The following is an 18,110-nucleotide window of genomic DNA, read 5'->3' as shown; positions in this document are numbered from 1 at the left end:
TGTTTTCCACGTCCCTGCTTGGATACGCAGGGCCCGGCTCTCTGAGACCGTGCTGCCTCAGGACGGTTCATCCAGACTCTCCTGCTGACTGGTTTTTCATCCCCTCGGTGAGTGGAATCTACGAGCGTGAAGGCTCAAACCCCGAGTATTTACGTCCTTTGACTCGAGCCTCTGCTAAAAATGATGCTTCCACCCCGCTGAACATGGCGCTTTTTAATGCCCGCTCATTGACTAATAAATCATTCGTGCTTAACGATTTTATATCTTCTAAAAAACTGGACTTCTTATTTCTGCCTGAGACCTGGCAGCGGGACTTGGACTAGTCGTCCCTCATTGAACTGTCCCCGAACAGCTATTCCTTCATCAGCTAGCCTCGGGGATCTGGTTGTGGAGGAGGTCTCGCTGTGGCATTTCAGGGCCGTTTCTCCTGCCGCTCAGTGAAAGAACAAAATGAACAAAAATAAAGTTCAACATCAGTAACATCATAGCACCCACCCAGCAGTATAGAAACTCCGTCATGCTAGCTAGTACACAGTATGAAAAAAGTCAGCACAACGAAAATAAACTCCACCTAAACTTGGTTCATATCTGACCCAGATGGACTGCAGGTCATAACTTCTTACCTGAAGTTCAGTTCACCTGATACTTGGACCGGCGGCCGCCTCGGGTCTCTGCTCCTCCTGCCTCCCCTTCCTTCATCCACCTGCTGGCCTCCACCACTTGCTAATGTTACTGAATCTGTGGAAGCTCTGCGATGCCACCACACGAAGTAACGAGTAAGGAGCCTATCTAAATCCCAGTAATGAGTAACGAGCCTATCTAAATCCCAGTAACGAGTAACGCGTTCCTGGTTTTGGCATAATAACTAGTTACCGTGCTCGTTACCACAATAATAACGTAGTTACTGTAACGCGTTACTTAATAACGCGCTGGTCCCTACTCTGTTCTTGCGACTGCACTGAGCTCTCAATGCATCTACATGTCCCAGACATCCTGGTGATCCTAGACTAGACAGAGCTGATGTGTCGAACAACATCCTCACCACTCCTCCAAAGTGAGATGCTGTAGTACACAGGTGTATGTGGAGGATACCTGTCATGGTCCTGTCACATCAACACTAGGGATGGGTATCGTTTAGGTTTTATCCGATACCGGTGCCAAATCGGTACTTTTGAAACGGTGCCGGTGCTTAAACGGTGCTCGAACCGGTGCTTAAAGAATGGAGAACACAAACTTTGTCCAAAAACCTCTCATGTTCAGCTGGTTTTTTGTAAAAAGATAACAACGTTAGCCTTTTCTGCAGCTATGGGGCATATATGGCATCACTCTTGGCTGGAAGCAGTGCTTAAACAATGGAAAAAACACAAACTTTGTCCAAAAACCTCTCATGTTTAGCTGTTTTCCACTTTTTCTTTGGTCATTTTAGCCTTTTTGGCCAGGGTGAAGGGAGTATCTGCCATCAAACAAGAAGACAGCCGCATGTAGCTATGATGATGTTTGCTAGTTCACCTTACATGCATTAATGTAATAACGTGGTTAGCCTACTCAACGTAAATTACACACGAACATTAAGCTACTCACGCAGAGAAGAACGGCTGCTGCTGCATCATCATCCTCATCATTTCTGCTACACTGGCAGGGCTAGGGGCCAGGACTCTCCTCTTCAGGTTTTTGGGGGATGTTGCTCCGGGTCCGATAACTGGCAACCCACCCGACGTGCACAGTGTGAGGTCTCGCAGCAAGCTATCAAATACGGCGCATTTCTGGGCTTTAAAAAAAACCGCTATGCGTCGCCAGCTGTTTCATCGGATTCGAGGTGTTACCTCCTTTGACAGTATCACAGTATCAGCTTAAAGCACTTGTTGCTGCTGAGTTTGCATATTTTGCTGTGAAGTACAGCCAGACTTTGACCGCTTCGCCTTGGGCATTTTAAACCTGTAGCTCTGCTCTAAAAGAACGTACGTACCTGGACCCGCCTACTATCCTCGGAAACGTAAAATGATTGGCTAGAAGTGTATCACAGCTCAGGAAAAAAAAGCACCGAAATAAAGCACCGAAATGTGCGCTGCTTTTCGATCTGGTTACTACCGTTTATGTCAGAACCGGTGCCATTATGGCACCGGACACCGGTACCCATCCCTAATCAACACCGTGGTGAAAAAGGCCCGTCAGCGTCTCTACCACCTCAGACGCTTGAGAGACTTCCAACTGCCCTCCAAGGTGCTCAGGAACTTTTACTCGTGCACCATAGAGAGCATCCTGACGGGAAACATCTTAACCTGGTTCGGGAACAGCACCATGCAGGACAGACGAGCTCTACAGAGGGTTGTGCGGTCAGCTGAGCGCACCATCCGCTCCGAGCTCCCTGACCTGCACTCAATCTACAGCAGGCGGTGCTGGACCAAGGCCAGGAAGATCGTGAAGGACCTCAGCCATCCCAACAACAGACTGTTCTCTCTGCTGAGGTCAGGAAAGCGATTCCGCTCCCTGAAGACCAACACAGAGAGACTGAGGAGGAGCTTCTTCCCGCAGGCGATACGGTCTCTCAATCACACCACCACACAGTACTGACCCACACATACAGTTCTTACACACACTGGACTTTCTGGACTTTGGTTTTGCACAACACTGGTCATTATATTCTTCATTTCCAGTTAATACTTGTACAGCTGCTGTTATTGTGTATATATTTATTTATATTTCTTCATACATTCTTATATAGTTCAATATTGTGTATTTTGTTGTACAGTTATTTTATTTTCAACTTTAATTTATATATTTATCTTATTCTTCCCAGTTAAATTTACCCTTCATTCTAATTTGTGTTGTACAGTTATTTCATTTTTAACCTTAATTTATATTTTATTCCTTCCTAGTTAAATTTACCCTTTTTAATTTTTCATATTTATTTCCTATCTTATTCATAGCCTTTTCCTTTTTTTGTTTTCTTTAGGTCACGAGCAGTTGTCCAAGCATTTCACTACATATCGTACTGTGTATGACTGTGTACGTGACAAATAAAATTTGAATTTGAATTTGAATTTGATACTACGTCTACTACCATGTATGTCTACACACATCCAGTGACACTGCAGCACTAGCTGTAAGTACCAACAAAGCCCCAAGCCTACTGCTGATAAATGTGCGGTTCTCGAGACCCGCACCATTTCATAAACACACCACTCAATCCAAAACCTAACTTATATGTACCTGGTATAGAATCAGGTGTCAAACTCACGTTCCTTCCTCAACCTTGTTGGACAGGTCTTCTGCAGCTGATGCAGGCATGTGGGGATGGTTCAGGGACCGAGCAGCATCATGATCATGTGAGACTCTGCTCTTCTTGCTCTTTGGGAGCGACTGGTCCACTCAACTCACTCTGGGGCTTTACATTGTCAGGTCAAGACACTACAATAATCCAGCGTGTGTGTCTCACAGAAGGCTTCAGCAGCATCTCGGGGTCGACTGGTCCACAGTCCAGGACCATACGTGGGTGTGAGGAACTCTGTGAGGCCGCCGGGTTAACATCCGAACATCACAACAAGCAGTCAGAGGAAGCAATCTGTTCTTATCATCTTCATCACTTTCATGCACATCAATTACATCCATCACAAACACCTACTATGTCACTATGGTAACTGCTGTGACCATGACCCCCACCTTTTGGACTGTGGGAAGAAGCTCGCCCAGGCATGAGGGCAACATGCAGCTCCAGCTCAGCAGGAAGGTCGAAGCTTCCTGCGGTGAGGTCATGGCAGAGGACATTACCCCTTGGTCGGGAGGGGGGGTTTGAGGGTATGATTACGCTTTAATTATTCCATTAAATGCACTTTAATTTGCCATCAGCACAGCGGGGGAGCCACAGTCACACATTCAGCCTTTCCTCGCTGATAATAATGATGGAATTGCTCCTTCCTGTCACACTGTGCACGCTCTCACTGATTATTTACTGGAGGATTTAAAGCTTTAATTAGGATTAATTCAGGCTGAATAAGAAATTTAAATGGAGGGGAGGGGGTGTTGCTTTATTCTGAGTCAGAATAACTAATAATGAAAGTCCAGTTTCCTGAACACGTCTGTCCAAGCTGCTGGTACGTGACCCTTCAGCCTGCATGTCAACCACTAAACTGCTACAGTCACCCTGCTGCTCGTCTCAATGGCACCGGGGGGGTTCTTGGATAGATGTTAAAGATCTGCACACTTGAAGCTGTTATCACATACTTGTATATTTATACAAGAGTACAAACATCTTCTGTCCTCTCAGTGTTTGCACTCAGCAAACAAACAGCACGTTACTCTGAACCAGAGAAGCCGCTCGCCCTGCAGGGCGCTTTTATTACGGAGCTTTAAACAGCTTCCATCAGGAATGAATGAATTGTATGTAATTATTCAATCAACATGTTTGTACCAAGTTAGTCTAATTAAATTCATTTAAATTCAGGTTATATTGTTTAAACACTTTGGCACATCAAACGTCAGTCTTGTTACATGAACTAGTAAAATATTTGTTTGTCCAATGATAATCTTGTTGAATGAACAAATGTAACTTATGTGTGTAGTACATGTTGTGTTCATATTACATAACGTTCAACAAAAACAGATTTACAACAACTTCCAATACATCCAGTCCTGGGGGGCATAACCCAGAAGAGACAGGTACACTCAAAAAAAAGGAAATAGGGTGGTTGTTACATTACAAAAGTCTAACTTGAGCAAAATAGTTTCATGTTTCTATGGTGAATCCAATTAAATCATGATGGATGAGATTCAACCACTTAGTTTGTTCTTCTTCAGATGACCTGATACAGTCTAGGAAGAGCAGTTAGTTGCCTGCACTCACGAAATTCACAAGATCACACGAGATTTCAAACCACAGGACAATCACTGGGGTTATAAGAGGCAGAAAACCACACACACACCACGTGTATGCTGTGGCTGTCGATTGTGGTTTAACCTGGAAAGAAACATGAAGAAAATTCTGCATCAAGCATAGCGTTCCTGCTTTTGTTAAGTTTGGCAGCTCAGTGGCTGAGTGGAACCTGAGGGAACAGTGCGAACCACCACCACGCCACCAAAATTAAAATAAAGGGTAAATTTAACGAGGAAAGAATAAAATAAAATATCAAAATTAAAGTTAAAAATAAAACAACTGTAGAACAAAATACACAATATAGAAATATATGAAGAATATATGAAGAAATACAGAACAAGAGCAGCTGTACGAGTAATACACGTTTAAATGTAGTTTAGTGGATTTCTCCCTGTGCAGTAGCGCTGCTGCTTTAGATAAATGCACCACAGCTAATGAACAGACTTTGTCCCTGTTAGACTTTTAAGAGACAACCTGCCCACACAATATGCCAGGACACTGTGACTAACACGCAGGGACACACGGATACTTGACCTGCGATCGCCGACGCTGATGTTCTTCTTTCTGGCAGGTGTGGTGGAAGGAAAACTGAAAAGCTGCGATGACATCCAAGGATGGTGCGTGAGTTACAGATCAGGTATTCTGAAGGCAGCATGCCATTCATTTATCAGCTTACTTTCAAAATCAGGATGTGATGACACAAACGGATCCGTGTGTCCGACTGAAACCTACATTTACAGAAATACTTTTCCTTAACTTTAAAAATCTTTGGTAGCCATTAGCAGAGGTGTGGACTCGAGTCACATGACTCGGACTCGAGTCAGACTCGAGTCCAAGTCATGTGACTCGAGTCATTCATTTTATGACTTTAGACTTGACTTGAAAAAATGTTCTAAGACTTGTGACTTGACTTGGACTTTTACACCAATGACCTGGGACTTGAATTGGACTTGAACCGGTTTACTTGAAAAGACTTGATATTTCACCCCAAATATAAAATTTAACACACATATTATATAGAAAGTGTGCATCATTAATTCAAACCACACTCCGTACGTATGTGTGCGTGAGCTGTAGCACAGACAATCAAATTAACCCGATTTTTTTTTTTGTGTCCCGTTTGGATCTTTAGCATCAGAATTGTTGTCTTAAGGCCAAGAAAGATGCCAAGCGGATTTATTTTACCAAGTGGATCATCATGGCCTTGCCATATTGGTCCATTTGATTGACCTTTATTATAATTATGAATTTATTTTATTTTCAGTTGCTACAAACGGGACAGACATGACTGGGGGATAGGACAGGGAGAGAGAATGAAAGAAAGAGAGGGAGAGAAAGAAAACCAAAGGGGAGAAGAGACGGTGAGAAGGGGGGGAAGAAAGAAAGAAAAACAAAACAAAACACCTGGATCACCTGTATGAAGAAAAAAAACAGAAGAGAAAGCAAACAACAAAGAGCAACATAATAAAAAGAACAGCACCATCACAATAAACTAGCTAGCAGTAGATATCAGTAGATACTAAATAATAAACGATATTGTGCAGCACGCAAGATAGACAGCGCACAATGTGCTTTGAGGCAGCAGCCAAGAAAGCTGTAGTCCGCGTCTGTGAATACACCTGTGTGCATACCTGTGTGGATCAGCATGCTTGCATTCCAAAGGTTTCTCCATGTAACGATCTGCTAGAGGGAGTGGGGGGGCCACAGCCCCGTCCTCCAGGGTATGAAGCAGGTATGGAGGAGATCCAGGCCCCAGACATCCAGAGGCCCCAGAGTACAAGGACCCGAGGAGGACCACCAAAGGGGGGGAACCGTGCCTGGTTATTTCTAACATTTTGAGTTATTTTCCAGTGTTAGAAAACCAGCACTGCTCGGTGTTAGCCATTGTTTATCTTCAAAACTGACTAGGTTACTTTTAAACATATAACACTGTCAAAAGTGTTAATTTAACACTCAGAGGTGTGGACCCATATAGACACTTTCCAGTGTTAATTTAACACTGGAGATTTTGCTGTGCACTAGCGTCCTCTCAGAGAGCAGCGCGACTCTTCCCGAAAACCCTCAGTGTCTAAATGCATTTAAAATTGAGGGCAGGGCACCAGCGCCAGAGGTGGGTTGGAGTACACCGACCATCCACTGGATGCTGTAAAACGTGCCCACCCCCAAGGCCCTATATGTATGTGTTAGGTGAGAGTGTGAGTAATGTGGATGTCTAGGTTGCAGAATAAAATTGAGGCACAGGCGGCCAGAAGGGGACAGAGGGGGAGTGCCTCCCCTGCACCCTGGTGACATACCTGCGCCCCAAGCCCTGCGTGTGTGGGTGTGTGTGGTAGAGCGGGAATAGGGAGGCAGCTGAAGATGGGGAGGGAAGAAAGGGAGGGGCAAGTGGCCGACGCCACCGACGCCGATTCTTTTTTTAAAAAGAAAAGAAAAAAACCCTCAAAAATGCTACAAGGAGTTATTTTTGGTATTTACATACATGCAATACACACAACAGCAGACGTATCACTGCTGTAACAAGTGTTACAGCAGTGATACGTCTGCTGCTGTCAGGCCTGCAGGTATCAGGCTGCTGTTCTCCTTCATCTCATAGTGGACAGAAATTATTTTTTGGAGTGGCACAAATAATTTGTGTGGCATCAGATTTGATGCAGAACAGCTGATCGTTCTGTAAATAGTTTGAAATGTTTATTTAAAAACACCTTGGCTGCATTTTTAGATAAACAGCTGCAAAAAACTTTGTTTGCAAAACTCAGTAACTTTTTTGAAGAAGTAACTATATAATTAATTGCCCAGCATTGGTCATTATTTACTGTATTTGCAGACAGAGTTACAGACTCTCTCCCAGACCACAGACTCATCATACAGTCAGAGCTTTATGAAAAATAAAGAAAGTTGTGTTTTCAAAATTGGAGTTGAAGTTATTTTTCCTTCCAATAGTGTTAACATGCTGCAGGTCATGAACAAGATTTTTTTACATTTTCATTGTCAGTGGGCTGAAGCAGTTAATTAAAAGTCGTCTAACAGAAATGTAAATGCTGTGATTTGATTATTTTAATAAACATGTAACTTGGATGGATTCGATGCTGGCGTGACCACAGTGCACACGTCTGCTGTTGCTCACAGCGGTCCGAGGGACGCTCAGGGAGTTTGTGTGTTCGCTCACACACATGAAACATTAGAGGGAACATTGGTCACAGGTCACTGACTGATGATTTGGTGCTATAGATTAACTAGAATTTATTATCATGACAATTGTTAGGCTGCTGATGTAAATTGATTCATTAGTGTATATTTGACAAAGAATCTTAAGTGACATGTCTCACTTTTTATATGTGTTATTTTATCAGGTGGCAGTATGTCCTAGTGCAGTCAGAGGGGAGGAGCCAGGGCCAAAGGTGAGGCACATCAAGCTCAGAATAATAATTGTAATCTGAGGATAAAACACAGGTACTGAGGATGAAAGAAGCTTCAGTGCTCTCAGAAGAGTAAAAACAGGGCTAAGGTCCACCAGGAGAGACTGGACAGTATAGATGGAAAACCAATATGCCAGCAGTTTATCTCAGTTAACGAGAGGAGCAGGCATGTGTTTGGCTCCTAAACATAGTGGACGTTGAGTTGTTGTGTGGGACACCAGTAGCTGTAACAGTAGTTCATGTTTAGAATAAAAGATCCCAGCTTAAATGGCTTAAAAGCATGTAGAATAGCATATGTAGGGTAGTATATTTCTCCTTTTTTTTAAAGAAGCAAAGACAAAAGAGGGGAAAACAGAAACAGGGCAGGTTCGGTGGTTGAATCATCCGTCCCCACCAACGCCAAAACCAAATCTACGCCCTTGCGCTCACTACATGCTTTATACAGTTTCCTCAGATATGCATGAACATTTTCACACTTTTCTCTTTTGTTTAAACTCTCGTAAAGTTCAACCCATCGTAGAAACATAAGTCCAGTATTATAAAACGAAACCGTGCAGAACGTTTCGTGGGCAGATTTATATAAATTCGACAAGCTAAACTCATTCTGTGCTGTACAGCAGCAGTCCGTAACCTTTTTTGCACCACGGACCAGTTTAATGTCAGACAATATTTTCACGGACCGGCCTTTAAGGTGTCGCAGATAAATACGACAAAATAAAATTATACAAACAAAGACAAAAACGGTGGTATTTTGTAAATATAATAATAAACGCGAATTCACTGTGTAATTGTGTAACTTTATGAGCAGCGTCCTCCTGAAATGTGCCAACAACGTCCTCCTATGTGCTGCTCTCTGGTCGCTATGGTAACGCGTGAATAGTTCTTTCAAAATAAGACACACGACCACGACACGGGAAAAGACACAGGGAAACCGACTCAGCGGACCGGCACTGGTCCATGGCCCTGTTGGGGGCCGCTGCTGTACAGGAGACACTGTACTAGGTTGATGGACAATGGTCTACAACAATCACAATGCACAACACAATGTACTGAAAAAAATTATTTGTATTGGGACAGCCTTCGTCACATTGCTGTGACGTAATCGGCCTTAAAATGCGGCCTGTAAGGCTGCAGACCCTGAATTGGGACACAGCCATTAAATACAAAAGGTGGACGGAGCTAAGAGGAAACAGCTGGGAGACACGGCTGACGAGCCAGGGAGAGCACAAAGCTGAACGCACAGACATAAGGCACAGACCTACAAAGTAAAACATGAAGTACACGACAGACAGAGAGATCCAGACGAGACACAGAACTTAACAGACGCAGACTCATGAGCAGACAAAATAACATCATGGACAGACAGAGGGAACACAGAGAAGAGGGAGCACAGAATAAACACCAGGAGACCAAATAACAAAACCTAAAAACTAGAACTCAGGAAGTACTGCCAAACCAGGAAGCTGAAATACTAGGACAGAACCAAAACAGACAGTCATACTTTGTAATAAAATCAAAAGAAAAAGTACAAAACCAAAAACACTGGCTCACCGACGCAGGACCCTGAGGTCCCACAGGACGATAATCACACGACATAAATCGATAAAACCTGTAAGCCAATCAAACGCGCATGTAACGTTTGCAGTTTGACACAAAGTGATATGTTTCTCCTGTTTGTCACATTTTCACTGCACTCTCGCTTCGTTGGGATGAATTAAGCTTAATTTAGAAAACCAGATTAAACATTTTTCTCAAAATGAGTTCAAAAACATGTTTGTGTAACTCACTGTGGGCTCTTCTGGTTTTCAAATGTACGCTGTTTAAAAAGAAATGTGTGAGTGTGTCAGCAGACATGGTGGTCCACGGTGATGATGATGGGGAGGAGGAGGATAACCTCTGAGCCTGTGTCATTAGAGGAAGCAGCTCTGCGCTCACGGGTTCACCTCGTGTCTGGAGCTGGAGCTCTGGCGCCCTCTAGTGCTCACCAGCTGTTACAAGAACCTTCGTCTGTGGGCAGCAGGCTGTGAGGGTGGAGAAAACAAACACGCCTACAGATGCTAGTAAAATGTTAGATATTATAAACGCTTCATAACATGCTTAACAGCATAATAAATAATACTGAAAAACTGTTCTGATTAAACTGGATGCAAAGCATACAGAAATACTCGTGTATCTCTGGGGCAGTGACCCCTGACCTCTGTCTTTTTTTTACTGAAGCCATGCAGAGTGTTACTTTCATGTTGTGCAGGGAATGGGAGGAAATTCTGTGCTTTTTAATTGCTTTTCCAGAACTTTAATCCCTCAAACCTGTAAACGTAACGCACTTTTCTCTGTTTCTCATATATATGACCCTTGGTTATGTTGGAGTACATATTTTTAAAAGTTTATTCTTCAGCCACCACCCTGCCATGAACCTCGGGATAGGCTAGACCTCAAAGTATACAGCTAACCTGCAGAGCTGCCAAGTAACAAAGTACAAATACTTCTGGACTGTACTAAAGTACAATTTTCAGGTATCTGTGATTCAGTGCTTTTTTTCTGACCACTTTTTACTTTTACTCCCTACATGTTTACACAAACACATTTCTATGAGCTGAACAAACATCAGCAAACACACAAACTGTGTGTGTGCAGTTTGTCTCACAGTGTGCTGCAGCTAAAGTCCGGCTGCTGATCTGACAGGGAGAGAAAAGACAGAGATGGAGACAGATGATAAAGAAGGAGAGAGCTTAGTGTTAAAGGACGGACTGAAACGAACTGAGACAGACTGACTGTGTTATCTAAAGACTGCATGAGAATCCTCTGCAGGTCAGCGCAGGATATACAGGTGAGTTTGCTGCACTCTGATTGGTTTACAGTAAAGACCAGTGTGTGACTGGTGCACAGTGGCTGTGGATTCATGGTCACAGTTAGCTGATATAAAGACAGCATCAACAGTGTCAGTGTAGAGGATGGAATCAGCCAGGACAGCTCAGGGGACATCTGCTCACATCTGGATGAATCCAGGTGTGTACATGCACAGAGAGCAGCAGGTCAGCTGATCACAGCCTGCACACCAAGAACATCTACTGGTCTAGCTGTACCTGAATTGGGACACACCCTTTGTTGGCTGGATTTACGTACTGCAGGGACACAAACATGTCCTTAAAATGTCTTTTTGAGCTCAGACTCCACTTTATAATATTCTGTGTGCAGCTGGAAAACACCACTTGCACTGTGCCCCACAATCTTTATTTGTCACTGGCATTTAGCTAATGAGTAATCCCAAGATTGCCTTTCACCTAACTGCTGACACGGGTTGCAACATAGCTGGCATCAGTGCTGCCAGACTTAAGCATTCCCAACCCCCGCCCGCTTCCTCTGACACATGTAGGGTCTTGGGTGGGGTGCCACACAGGCCACAGTTGGAAGGCCTTTGGCTTTGCTCGCTGTGCTGTGCAGCCACCCGTCCCTCCTTTTTAATTATAAAGTAGTATTTACAGACCACCACATACAGGACCCTGGGGGACAGGTGCGTTACCCAGAGGTTGGTGGCTGGGGCTCAATTTTACATGCACCTTATACATTGGGGGGGGCAGACTGTTGACAAGCTGTCAAGTGCTTATGTTGCAACTGTCCCCTAATTTGTAATAGCACTCTAGGTTTCATGCAATCATACTCATTATTCACACCTCATACGCTCACGTCCACCAACGCATGCACCCTGTAGGGCATGTTTAACACAGACAAGCAGGGCGGGGAGCAGGCAGGTCTTTCTACACCCGTTTCCTGCACCCTACCTGAGCCCGGGCTGTGTGTGTCTGTATGGTCAGCACTTCCTGTTCCTGTTCCAACACACAGTGGTGGTTTTATGAACCTAATCGGTGTAGTCAGTTTAATTAAAAAAACAACAACATCAACAACATCTTATTTCATAGCGTGATCTTGACGTGCATCATTCAAAGCACATTTTCTGTTGATTAACTCACTGATTCTATTCACTTTATTCACTCACTGTCTTTACTGTTTTGCTAGCTTAGCTTAGCTTGTAGCCGACTCGCTAGCAGCATGGCTACTTCACCTGTCCCTCCTGCACTTTCCTGCTCATTGTGTCAAATGTTTAGCTACTCCTCGGCCTCCTTTAGCAGTAATGATACCTGTAATAATAGATTAATAGATTAGATCATAGAATAATAATAATATAGAATAATAACAGATTAGATCATAGAATTGAATCATATCTGTTATTAACCTCTGTCTCTCTTCCACAGCATGTCTGCAGTTTAACTCATTGCTGTGTGTTATCTGGCTTCATGGACAGAGCATTTAATGGGATCTAAAGCTGTTCATTGCACCTTCAACCAAGTGTTATGCATTAGGTAAAACCCGGACCATAAGTCATCTGGAGCAGTTTTACAAAATTCGGTAAATGTGATGCAGTCCTTCCTCATCATCATCATCATCACTGTCTCTGCTGTAGTCGCTGTGACTGACGATGGCAGCAGTGGTGGCAGAGTTCAGGCTGTGTTTAGTGTTATCCCGAGTACCAGTCTGAATGTCCTTGATGGCTGCTTAAACAAACCCGAGCGAGATCGATACACAAACACAGAGGTTGTGAAATCACAGAAAGCCCAGAAACATCTGAACTGTGCGCAGGAAAACCTTTGTGTCCAAACAGTGTAAACCTGCAGGTTTGTCTCTCCTGCAGCTCGTATAAAAACTGAGTGGCTCAGACTTGGTGACATGTCTGCCACCATCAGCATTATGAATCTGTGGCTCAACTGTCGCTTCCATTTCCTGTTTGCAGCGCTGGTTCTCAGCAGCTCGGCTTTGACACCTGAGGAATGCAAACCGCTGGTGACGCCGCTGTCTATGGAAGACCCCTCTGTGGTAAGACTCCTCTGATTGCTGCCTAGGTCTGTGGGGTGGGCTGTGGAGTTAACAGGTGAACGTGGTGCTGAAGTCATTGTTTGCTGTGGAGGTTCAGACTGATTTACAGCTTCATCATTAAATAACTGCATCTTAGTTTCCACTGCAGGATGGATAAAATACTTTGGTTATTAAACTGCCTACAAATGTAGACTACACACTTTTATTTGCACTTTGAAGTGGCTGAGTGAAGCTGTTGGAGAATATTTGGTTTTCACTAACAATGTTTTTTCACCTGTCCCATTTGGTTCTTTTGCCATCAGAATTATTGTCTAAAGGCAAAGAAAGATGCCCAACGGATTTACTTTACCAAATGGACCGTGCTGTATTGGTCTGTTTGATTCACCTTTGCTTTTACTGTTTATTTTATTTTCACTTGCTACACACGGGACAGACTTGACTGGGGAAAGAAAAACAGCGGGGAAGAGGGACGGGGATAAAAAAACTAAAGCCAACAAAATAAGCAGACAAAAAATACAAATATCAATCACCTGGGTCACCTGTTGACAAAGAAAAAAGGGGAAACAAGCAAAGAAAAAGAGCAACATAATAAACAACATCATCGTGATTATCTATGTGAATATAACAGTAAATATGTCTGTGAAGGTTCTCAGTCATCCAGGTCATCGTAGTCTAAGGAGCTTCAAAGAAAAGCGTCTGGACTTCTTTAAGTTGCTTGAAGACGTTTCACCTCTCATCCGAGAAGCTTCTTCAGTTCTAAGGTCAAATGGTGGAGAGTCCCAGATATAAACCCAGTGGGAGTTTCCCCCCACAGAGGGACAAAAGGACCCCCTGATGATCCTCTAATCACCTGATTAGTGGCTCAGGTGATTATCTGGGACTCTCCGCCATTTGACCTTAGAACTGAAGATTATTATTATTATTATTATTATTATTATTATTATTATTATTATTATTATTATTATTATTATTATTTTATTGTGCAGCACGTAGGATTGACAGTGCACAGTGTGCTTTGAGGTAGGAGCCAAAAAGGGTGTAGTTTGTGTGTGTGAGCACCCGTGTGTACACCTGTGAGCATGGACGCGCTTGTTTTTAAAAGGTTCCTTCATGTAATGATCTGCTAGAGGGTGTGGGGGGGGCCACAGCCCCGTCCTCCAGGGCATGAAGCAGGTATGGAGGAGATCAAGACTCCAGACATCCAGAGGCCCCCAGAACACAAGAGACCAAGGAAGACCAACAGAGGGGCAGCCACTGTCCCAGAAAGAGCTGAGGAGAGTCCCAGATGAGGGCTCACTCAGCAGCCGCGGAGCAGAAGCCAGGGGGGGTTGCAGTGACGCGCCCGTGAGCTGCGCCAGAGTGACCGAGCCCCAGGCCGAGAGGCCGAGGGCACCCCACCCCCGAAGTGGCCCGAGCGAGCCCCAGGCTCCAGGCCCCGATAAGCGGCCGCCAAGGAGTGAGCCGGTGTGTAACTGGACGCCCATCCCCGGACACAAAGAACCACCAACGCACCGATGTCTGAGGGAGTCCGTCACTGGCAGGGGAAGTGGTGGTGGGTGGAGATAGGCCTCCAAACCTTGGAGGGCCTGAGATGTCCCCAGAGAGGTGGCGTCTGACACCCAACCTGACATATAGACACAGACATACAGGCACACACATATACAAACATCCATTCCCCCCCCTCATGCTCTCATATGCACTTACTCCACACTCAACCAACGTGGAGACAGACATAAAGAGACGCTGTACACACGATCACACTCCCCAAGCGTACTCTACAAACCGGGTCTAGGTGCCCCCGCCCCTGGAGGGGGGAACTGCACCCAGACCCAGGTGGTGTTACCCTCTTCCCTGGGGTGGGGAGAAGCAGACTGCCCCGACTCCGCAGCAGCAGGAAGGCCCCACACTCCAGACCGCAGTCGGACGGCCAACTCCTCCTCCTAGCCCCCCCGCCCAAACAGGCAGCAGAGAACGGGGGTGAGAGAAGACTCCAAACCTCCCTCCACCCGCTCATTGTAGTGTTGATGCATGTGTGTTCTAAGGTGCATTTAAAACCCAGGAGGGCATGGAGCTACCTGCCAGAGAGCAGCAGGTAAGCGCATAGCCCCTCCTGCTAGCCCTCAGTGTCTACCTGTATTTAAAATTGAGAGGTGGGCAACGATGCCAGGGGTGGGGTGTACACCCTGATGGTCTTCTGGATGTCGTGTAGCGTGCCCACCCCCAAGATCGTACATGTATGTGTTATGAGAGTGTGAGTAATGTGAATGTCTAAGTTGTGGGATAAAATTGAGGCTCCACAAAAATGGAGCTCAGCATTGTTAATTTCATGTTTCCTGAGTGACTGAAGCACATTTGAAACAACAGAAGTCGAGCCTTAAAACCCCAAAAATGTGACTAGTATCAAAAGGCTAAAAGTAAAATTACATAAAATCCACCCATCCATTCTCTTCCACTTCCATTATAAGTCAGGGTCGCAGGGAGACTGACATCTATCTCCATTATCACAGGAAGCAGGCACACCTGGACAGGTGTCCAGCCTGTGGCAGGGCTAACACAGAGAAGTGTGTGGACGGAGAAAACATGAAAACAGGAAGAACCCAGCCAGATGGGAGATTCCAGATCTCCTTGCTGTGAGGACACAGTGCTAACCACTGTGTGCAGACAGCGCCCTCTCCTGTCTTATTTAGTTATTGTCAGTAATAGTGATTGTCGATTGATTATTATTATTATTGTTGATTATGATTAGTGACTTATTGACTGGTCAGTGAGATTCAAACAGGGATCTGTTTTCTTCAGGTGTGACAGCTTCCTGTTGGGTCAGGAAGAACAGGATACGAAGCGCTGTCATGTTTTTGGTTTATTTAATAAAACTCATGTAGCAGGCAGCGTGTCAGCTGACTAGGCCACTTCCTTGTCTGTGCAGATGTATGGCAGGGTGAACTTCCTGCTGGGCTACACCAGTCACGACGTCTACAAAGCTCTCCTGAACCTGACCGACAGCTCCTGGGTGAAGATCAGCGCCTCACCAGTGCGCTCTGGGGAGGTCGTCATGTTGCAGGAAGACAGGATGTGAGCTCATCACACGCATCAACATCTGTTACCATTAAGCCCATCCATCCTGCACCAGAGGGTAGCAGGGGACAGCAGAGGGCAGCAGACAGTAACAACACAACAGGGGGCAGCAGGGGGTAATAAGAGGCAACAGAGGGAAGCAAATGGTAACGGGGCATAACAGAGGTCAGCAGGGGGCAGCAGGCAACAGACAGTAACTGAGGGCAAGAGAGTTTCTGAAGTGGGCGTGAGTTTATTCTTTCTCTCTGATGTTCTCAGGAATGGAACCTGCATGACTTCAACGACGAACGTAACCTTTGAAGGAAACACTGCCACGGTGGAAAGTACGCAACCCACTCGACCTGACACACTACAGAGAAGTTCCAACATAAAAGCTGCAAAGTTTTCATGATTCTTTTTCCTGTTCTGTCTCATTTTAGATTAACTTTTTCATTTGTTTCCAGTAATATTGTTTCTTCCATCACTCATATTTTCTCTGAAATCGGTTAATTCAAACAGCTTGATATTTTTCAGTTCTTTTTTCTTCTATCTAAGGTCATTCTAGGGGATTTTTAGCTGCTTTTTTGTTTAGATGATTGTACATTCATCCCCAGGTTTTTGTGTCATTTTCCTGCATATCATCTAAGTTATTTTCAGTTAAACTCTTTGTGTCTGATTTAATTGTCTTTTAATATTAGATTGTGTATTTGTCTCTTGTAAATTGATCTCTGGCGTTTTCCTACGTGAGGTTTTCAGTCCTCGAGGTGCAGTTGGACTTCCTGTTTCAGAAGATCATGTTGTTATTACATGAAATTTTTCTGTTCCCAGTGGCCAACTCCACGTCTTCGTTCTACTTGCTGCCGAGCTGTGACGGCTGCCTCGTCTTCGTGATAAACAGCACGGCTAGAAACACCAAACGTCAGCTTAAATTACTGAAGATCGATATAGATGCCAGCGATGAGTTCGTTGCTCATTCCCTTTATCTTCTGGGTAGGACGAAAATTAGACACAGAAGTTAAAATTCTCATTTAAAATCCAAAATGTTCATCCGTTTGAGTGTTTTTGTTTGCAGGCAAAGAGTCAACCCTGAAGGAGCCGGAGCTGGAACACTTCAAGCAGCAGGCAACATGCTTGGGCTTCTCCGGAGACCCGGACTTCATCTACAACCCAGAGAAAAGTGCTTCACTTTAACTGTTTGCACTAGAATCTGAGAAATCAGTCTGAGGTGAATCAGGTGATGCGACTGTCTGTTTCTCTCTGCAGGTTTCTGTGCTGAAGGTGAAGGTATCAAGATTCCCAATTAGAGAAACCACCTACCATCAGAAACCAAGACTTCACCTGAGAAAGTAAAGAGATCAAAAACATAAAAAGTGTGTCTGCATCTTTTATTCTGGGCTTTTTAATGTAACATGGTTTAAAACCAAAGGTCTGCAGACTGCAATTACAAACACTGGTTTCTGCAGATGAGCAAACAGAAGCGATCACTGAGGAGCTGTAATCATGGCCTCAGTCTTGGCACAGAGGCTATTTTTGGTGAAGCAGCCTCTCCAGGGCTGAGTGACACGTGCTTGGGATTACAGCAATGACTCTAATATCGCTAAACAGCGCAGAATCGCTGCTTTCACAAACTGTTCAAAAGTTATAGTAATTTTAAAAAGTGTTGTAAAAACCTTTGGCCAGCAGCGTGTTAGGGGTTACAGTGTTAAGTAAGGGAATTGCCTTAGCATGGTTAAACACAGGACAGAGGAAGGTACGAACTCTAGTCATTAAGTGTAACTGGATAATGAGGAAATGACTCAAGGACCGTCTTCATAAGGGAGGGACCTAAGGAGGATATCAACCCATCGCCTTGCAGTGTTGGGAAGGTTACTTTTAAAATGTATTCCACTACAGATTACAGATTA

The 18,110-nt window shown here is 44.5% G+C and overlaps 2 protein-coding genes across 2 annotated transcripts; both read left to right on the top strand.

Moving 5' to 3' along the window:
• The first annotated feature begins 1,401 nt into the window (after positions 1–1,401).
• On the top strand, positions 1,402–3,035 carry LOC146682306 (uncharacterized). The gene is made up of 2 exons (XM_085446140.1): positions 1,402–2,540; positions 2,954–3,035. Exons 1-2 carry the CDS (start codon positions 2,059–2,061, stop codon positions 3,000–3,002), a joined length of 531 nt encoding a protein of 176 aa, XP_085302266.1. The 5' UTR covers positions 1,402–2,058; the 3' UTR covers positions 3,003–3,035.
• Positions 3,036–12,950: 9,915 nt separating this feature from the next.
• On the top strand, positions 12,951–17,576 carry LOC146682305 (uncharacterized). The gene is made up of 6 exons (XM_085445854.1): positions 12,951–13,155; positions 16,079–16,224; positions 16,486–16,550; positions 17,035–17,196; positions 17,279–17,383; positions 17,470–17,576. Exons 1-6 carry the CDS (start codon positions 13,009–13,011, stop codon positions 17,508–17,510), a joined length of 666 nt encoding a protein of 221 aa, XP_085301980.1. The 5' UTR covers positions 12,951–13,008; the 3' UTR covers positions 17,511–17,576.
• Positions 17,577–18,110: the final 534 nt, after the last annotated feature.

Source organism: Copadichromis virginalis, linkage group LG22 (assembly GCF_057382275.1).
Source record: "Copadichromis virginalis isolate Kocher_CV1m ecotype Utaka linkage group LG22, C_Virginalis_male_GT1.1, whole genome shotgun sequence".
Classification (NCBI taxonomy): domain Eukaryota; kingdom Metazoa; phylum Chordata; class Actinopteri; order Cichliformes; family Cichlidae; genus Copadichromis; species Copadichromis virginalis.
This window is presented reverse-complemented; position numbering and strand designations above follow the sequence as displayed.